Below are 7,695 nucleotides of genomic sequence, written 5' to 3' on the forward strand. Positions count from 1 at the left end.
ATGTATATATATATATATATATATATGAAAAATTTATAAATCTCTTATATATAAATTTCTTTGATGATTTATATATATATATACATATATACATTCTTATATATATAAATCATCAAAGAAATTTATATATATATAAATCATAAAGAAATGTATATATATATATATATATATATATGAAAAATTTATAAATCTCTTATATATAAATTTCTTTGATGATTTATATATATATTTTATATATATTCTTTCTCAAAATTAAGGAAAGAAAGAACAAAATATACAGTTAGACAGGATATTCCGCTAAAATAAATAATGGACAGTTTTCGCAAGCTTACGAAAACAATAACGAATACGGTTACGTCATCGAATGTTTAGCCAACCCTTGCCCTACAGTAGCATATCTATCACAACGTAGGCGATATGTGACTATTGCATGAATCAAGGATCATATTCATCTCGTACATCATAGGCTATTGTCAAGAATGTTTCAAGCACGGATGACGATAATGATAATGACGTAGTCGTATTCGTTATCGTTTTCGTAAGACTGCGAAGTCTCCCTAATATTGAACATATACATAATACTTATAATTTTAAACAATTTCATGTTTAATTAATTATTTCTAATATACAGCTGTTTTCGACAATGACGCACCGACGGTTGTTTGTCCTGGTGATCAAGTGTTAGAGATACCGGAAAATGAAACGGAAACCACAGTTACATGGATTACACCGATCCCCAGTGGTAATTATGAGACACTCATTTCAACTCACGACTCAGGTGACTCGTTTGGTGAAGGAACAACTACTGTCACGTACATAGTGAGAGACGAAGCAGGGAATTCGAATCAATGCACTTTCTCGATTATGGTTATCGGTAAGTCACCATTACGTAGGCCTATTCTTGTCACAATTTCTCGTGCCTTCAATAAGAAAAAACATATTTGCATTATACATTCTTACAAATATGACAATAATACGTGTTTCGAAGAACAGAGACAAACCCAGTCCATGAAAGACCTCGATGGTCGTATTTACAATGAGCCCGACGGTTATGAACATGAAGCGAATGGTGAGAGTGGATAAAAAGTAGGGCCTAGATATATTACATACAAATTATCACCCGTACCATGTTAACTTTATATTTATAAAACAAAATATTTTTTTAGTTTTTAGAGGAGCTCTAGAAACACTCGGCTGATTGATTAATGGATCTTTTTTATATGGGCGGCCGTTAAGGCCAATATACTCTACTGCCTCTATTATACTGCCCTCATCGGAACTTTCGAGACTACGACAACTTGTTAATTCTCTCTCTGGTATCGGACTCTCAGCCCATTATTCTCTCTTGACATGTCGCTAACCTGTCTTTCTGTACTACATTGTTTTTTCTGTTATACTTTTTTTTTTCTACGGGGATGTGTCTATTTTTGTATGTGTCGAATTTTTAATAAATAAATAGTCTCTCGGATCATTTGTACACCTGGTTACCACCTTCGTGCTTAACCTTAAGCTTGGTTTCTACTGAATTCAAAGAAGTTAACATTACACAACCGTTAACAATGAGCTACTATCATTACCATGCCACTCCATCGATACCATCCACACATCAATCCTTCCATGGTGGGCGTCGCTCGTGATGTAGGGGGCGGACGTTTCCCCCGGAAACTACCACTTTACCTTGCACAATGGTCACATAACAACCTCGTACTTCTGATTACCAACATCATCACAACCACCAGCATCATAGTCACCATTACTCGTACCGGAGAGATGCAGATAATAGACCTCATAGAATGGTCAGAATCATTCGTTAGCCTACCATGTATGGTCACTTTCGCCTTGTATTTTTGCTGCTTAGCAAATTCTTAGGAGAATTATTACAGTACCTATTTTTTCTTCTTTCTGAACAGTAATTGTACCAGATCGTACAGCACCAACGTTCACCTACTGTCCAGCTGACATCAATAGAATAGTTGGTCCGGATGTTATAGGCACGTATGCTGTCACTTGGGACATGCCAACAGCCAACGACAGTGTCAGTGATGCTTCTGACATCGAAATAACTTTTAATGTTAACTCTGGATACGCATTCTCAGTTGACACGTCTACAGAAGTCATCTACAGGGCAACGGACGAAGCTGGAAACGAGGCGACGTGCAAATTTAATGTTGTTGTCTCTGGTAAATATGTATTTAATCGAGAGCAGCTTAGCTCACGGCTAAACTGGTGGTAGCCGTATCCGCTGAACCGTGGAGATCTCTATGTCCCCTGTTCAATCCCCATTGCTGCTCTCCTTGTGTTTCAGCTGAAGGGCTGAAATACAAGTTACGAAAGCGCAACGTATTCCGGATGAGACGTTTAAGCCATTGATCCCGTGTGCATTATGGTCCGTGTGTACGTTAAAGAACGCAATACACTCTTCAATTCAAAAGTACTACTACGTTTATTGACCAAATTAAACAACTGAATTTAAACAGAATAACAAAATCAAATTGAAACAAAGGTATAAACCCCGGTGTACTTTCTAATCACCACCAGAAGGACCCCGCTGGAAATAAGTCTTCTTCAGACTTCCGTGGGTTATTCTATGTGTTTACACCGAATAAATCGACTCATCTATTCATTTGTTGTGGCGTATCTAAGCGGTGCTCTCCACCGATAAAAAAAAAAGACAGGTCTGCGCGTTCCTTCACGCTTATTACGGTACAGGCGCAAGCTATTATGGGTTTTTGGAAGATAGAAGAGCTGGTCAATTAAATAATAATAATAATAATAATAATAATAATAATAATAATAATAATAATAATAATAATAATAATAATAATAATATTATTATTTATAAAGCGCACAAATCCACTGCAGTAGTGCTCAAGGCGCTACAGGAAGGAACAAAAAAATTACCATGAACCTAAAGCTACAAGAAAAGAAACTCCACACCATCACCGCACCGTTTACAGGCAATTTAAGGCACATGGCCCGCCTATTCATTACTCACAGGTGCTCAAGTAATGGGAGTATCTAACTAAAACAATTAAGCAAGCAAGCAAAACAAACCGGAGAACTAGGAAAAAGCAGCCGACAGCAGAAAGAATGAATACATAATCATAATCATAATCGATTTTCATTACGTTTTCAGTTGATGGAGTTCCTACGTTCAACAGTTGTCCTGTCAATAAAGAAGTGGAGATGACTGGCCCGAGCACGGCAGCGACCTGGACAGAGCCAGTTGTGTCGGATGATTCAACAGTTACATCTAACTACGATCCAGGCGATACCTTCACAGGGCCTGCTACATATACAGTAATATACATGGCAATAGATCCCTTCGGTTCTACGGCCGAATGCCGATTTGATGTTATTATTCAAGGTAAGTTTTATTACCTCCCCGAAGGTTCGAGAGAGAGGTATTGTATTTACTTGATGTTTTGTTCCACCTTTAGTGGTAGCATATAGTATAGAATTGCAAAAGACCGACTGCCCTGATTTTGTATGCAGGCAATGAAACGTTAAAAAAGTACTACCACAAGATAGGGGGCGCCCTATTAATACTAAATTTATACTATTGAAAACGCCCTCTAGTTCATGGTAGTACTTTTTGAGATAGGATTGCGTTCCAGCAAATACCCGAGAGTCGGACCTTTTGCAATTCTATACTCTTGGGCGGTAGTATTTCATTGCTAAGCTCTGTCAACACTATCAAATTATGTGAAAAATTTATGTGCCCATATATGGCAATGATGATGTCATCTTACACCCAAATATGGGCATGTCACATATTTTTGTCACATACAACTTCATAGTGTGTACGGAGCTTAACATTTTGTCGTCGGTGGCTGTAGTAAATCCATAGCTGCTGCTATGACAAGGTGAATTCAATAACTCCAGTCAGTTGGTAGAATAAAAGACAAAAGTTTACGGAAAATGTATTAACGTTTGTAGCTGCAGTGATAACATACTACATACAGTATTTATTCAAATAAACGCTGGGGGCGTTTATTGTTGAGGAGGGTGTTTATTCGAGGGGTGGCGTTTATTTTTTTGGGTGTAAAATGGATATGTGTATACTCAAATACTGTAAACGCTCATTAATTTCACTGTAAATGCTCATTAATTTCACTGGAACTACAACATAATTACCACCAAAATATGATATTGCCTGATCATAAAGACTTGATTCCAAATATGTTAGAAAAAATGTAATTCTTCTGGAGTAGTATATTGTAGGAAAAATAAACGCCCGGGGCGTTTATTCGAGGGAGGCGTTTATTCCAAATGAAGCTCTTGAGGGGGAGATTTATTCGATGGGCCGTTTATTCAAAACTGGGCGTTTATTCGAATGAATTCGGTAATATATAAATGTTTGCATTGTATACAATCAATCGTTTACATGTGTTTTTGCCCATAGGGATTATGTTGATGTTTCGAAGGGGACAGCCTTTATACACTGTCTTAAGGGGTTAAACCATTTCCTATAAACGTGTCGTACTAAAACGTAGCTAGGAGATATCGACGAATTATACAGTGCCTCCTATTGATTATAGATACCACCGCTCCAGTGGTGAATGGTTGTCCAGGTGACATACAGAGGACGGTTAGTAACAAGAACACTGTCACGATATCCTGGAATGAGCCGACCGCAGAGGACAATTCTGGTATGGTAACGCTCACCAATGACGTAAGCCCGGGCTCAACATTTACTACTGGAGAGACAACATCAGTCACTTACACAGCCACCGACGCGAGTAGTGGAAAGTCGGCCATTTGTCGATTTACAGTTACTGTGGAAGGTAAAAGCAATACAAATGGATTGTAGGCCTACCTCAATGGTGGAACCGAAGTCACCGGCAATTAACTTTTCTTCAAAACGAATAACCCATTCTTCTTCTTCCAGGTTAATGTTATCGTTATAAGTTATTGTTAATGTTATTGTTATTATTATTATTGTTATAGGTTATTGTTATTGTTATAAGTTATTGTTAATGTTATTGTTGTTTTTGTTTAAAGTTTAAAGTTATGTACAAATAAAATATTATTATATGATAATTAATATTATATAAATAAATAATTACATCAATATTAATGATTATATTATAATGATGCCTATAACTATTATTGTATTACTGCAATTACTGTAATTCGAATTTGCTCATCCTTCACTGACCGGACACCTCTAAATGCTGTGTTAACGAAGAAACGCTTTACCGGCTTAATATCCACCTCCTGTTCTTATAATCGCATGAAAGCCAATATTAAAAAGTAGATTCGTATTCGACGGTTATATTTTCAGGGACTACGGTTTGTGACGATAATCCCTGTGAAAATGGCGGCGCATGTGTGACAGATGGCGAGGACAGCTTTGCGTGTATCTGCGTTGATGACTATAAAGGGGACAAATGCACAGAAAAAGGTATAGTGTCTTAAAACTTATTACTGTACAGTAATATCAACCGGCAGTATCTGCATTCACGTCGGATTAGAACCGAAATTCAGACCGCGTTTCTCCCTTCCATTCTTAAAGGCCTGTTTATACTTCAACGATAACGATAACGATAAAAAAGCTAAAAAGCGATTGTTCATATAGAAAACAAAAGAAATAAGAGCAGTTTTTTACACTAGGACGATTCGATAACAAAATATTTTCACAAATCAAATCATATGACGTCATAGTCATCTAAAAACGATAAAATCGTTGCTACTACTACGATTTCAATGTTTCCATGATTATGAGGTCATCTGATTTGATTTGTCAAAATATGCTGTTATCGCATACGGTAACTGATAAATCGTTATCGAATCGTTCTAGTGTAAAAACTTTTCTTTTATTTTTTATATGAACAATTGCTTTTTAGGTTTTTGATCGTTATCGTTATTGTTGAAGTATAGTCCTAAACAGGCCTTAAGCCGGGCACTCATTGCGTCGTACGACCGTAGCACGACGAATCCAACTCCGCCCCCGTGAGTGCTAGACGATGCGACGTCGTCTGCTGATTTTCGGTGGCAGTCTGAGCGGATTTGTGGTTAAAAACGATCCGTTCCGTGCGTGTCGTCGCGTTGAGCTCTTCAAAAAATTGCGTCGATTGACGACCGTCGAACGCAGTGAGTGGCCGGCCTTAGTACTGATCCCAATTTCTGATCGGTTCGTTATGCCGGGAACTCACTGCATCGTACGGCCGTCAGCTGACGAATCAAACTCCGTTCCCTATGAGCGTTACACGAAGCGACACTGTCTGCTGATCATCAGTGGCACTGTCTTCATTAGTGACATCCGTTGCGCGCGTCGTGGCGTTGCGTTGAATTAATTGCGTCGGCCGACTACCGTCGTTGTGCAGTGAATGCCCGAGCCCGGCTTTAGGCTTTGCGATGATTCAAAAATTCGGATTCGGTGTGAACGCACCTTAAGAAGCAAATCAAGAATTAAAGGCATGCTGTTGGTGTGCTGAGCTAAAAGATATTCTAATTTTATATTTTCATTTGTTTATGAACGAAATCAATCAATCAATCAATCAATCAATCAATCAATCAATCAATCAATCAATCAATCAATCATTCATTCAAGACTTTGTATAGCGCTGATATTCACGACAGAATGCAATGTTCAGTGGCGCTAACCAACGCCTCTGGTGTCGGCCACTTTCTAAGTGACATGCATGCCCGTGCCCAAAGGTGGATCAGACCCTCCCACTCCCGCGGAATAGAGAGTTCCGCTTGAATGGAATTTAATATATGTGTGTTTTGTGTACAGGTCTGTCAACGCTGCTAATAGTCGCAATTATTCTCGGTTCTGTGGCTGGTGTACTGATATTGGCGCTGCTCATTTTCTGTTGTTGTTACTACTGCTGTTTTGCTGTGGTTGGTGAAGAAGAGCGACCACACGAAATTGTTGTACACAAGGAACCCCTACCGCCAAAACACGTACACATGGGAGTTGGATTTTTACCAGAGCCCAAGCCTAGTCCGGTGTCTGACAACAGGCCACTCGGCGCACGCTTCCACAACGACCCTGTACCAGAACGGAGTAGTGGTAGGAGAAAAAGTGGTCGACGATTTCGACACAAGAATTTTATAAGTTCCAAGACAAAAGATGCGACGGTACGAATGCTAGAATCGTAATGCCACGATTATTGTATTATACAACATAAATGTTTACCTTAATCTTGCACATTTTTAATAAAACATTAGCATAAATAAAAATATAATGCAACATAGACGTCTGTTGTTCAAACTATAATATGTTAAACGTTAATTTGTTTCTTCAATTTATAGAGTGGAAATTACGACAGACAACATGACTCTTTCTAACCAGAACACAGATTCCAGACGGCTGCCGTGGTATTGTCAGAAAAAGTGAAATCCCATTAAACGAAAGGAACAAATAGAGTATTAATTTTGAGTTATATATCGTGTGGCTGTATGGATATTAAGAAGCCCTATGATATGTTACGTAGTTATATGGATATTAAGAAGCCCTGTCAATTGTATACAAATATGTAAACATATACATTAATCTAAACATAATGTGTATACGACTGACGTAGGCCTGCATAGAAATGTGTACACCTACAATTATTGGTGTACACCACTATGTGTAACTGGTCATATGTACTTAAGCTTATACACGACGTAAGAAATTAAATTTCTGTAAATACATGTGTACGTAAACGAACCTATATATTTTTTACATACAAATTTATGAGC

At 38.0% G+C, this 7,695-nt stretch overlaps 1 protein-coding gene across 1 annotated transcript in view; it reads left to right on the forward strand.

Annotated features, from left to right (window-relative positions):
- Positions 1 to 7,338, forward strand: part of LOC117120588 (hyalin-like) — a 15,265-nt gene extending 7,927 nt beyond the window's left edge. The window contains exons 4-10 of the mRNA XM_033265619.1: positions 632 to 874; positions 1,911 to 2,180; positions 3,137 to 3,367; positions 4,542 to 4,787; positions 5,288 to 5,407; positions 6,743 to 7,089; positions 7,264 to 7,338. Coding sequence (XP_033121510.1) covers positions 632 to 874; positions 1,911 to 2,180; positions 3,137 to 3,367; positions 4,542 to 4,787; positions 5,288 to 5,407; positions 6,743 to 7,089; positions 7,264 to 7,299 — 1,493 coding nt within the window. The 3' untranslated portion in view covers positions 7,300 to 7,338. The remainder of the gene's footprint in view (positions 1 to 631; positions 875 to 1,910; positions 2,181 to 3,136; positions 3,368 to 4,541; positions 4,788 to 5,287; positions 5,408 to 6,742; positions 7,090 to 7,263) is intronic.
- The last annotated feature ends 357 nt before the right edge of the window (positions 7,339 to 7,695 follow it).

The sequence above is a fragment of the Anneissia japonica genome, unplaced genomic scaffold (genome assembly GCF_011630105.1).
Source record: "Anneissia japonica isolate Jap-2015-1 unplaced genomic scaffold, ASM1163010v1 scaffold3474_len973312_cov172, whole genome shotgun sequence".
Classification (NCBI taxonomy): Eukaryota; Metazoa; Echinodermata; class Crinoidea; order Comatulida; family Comatulidae; genus Anneissia; species Anneissia japonica.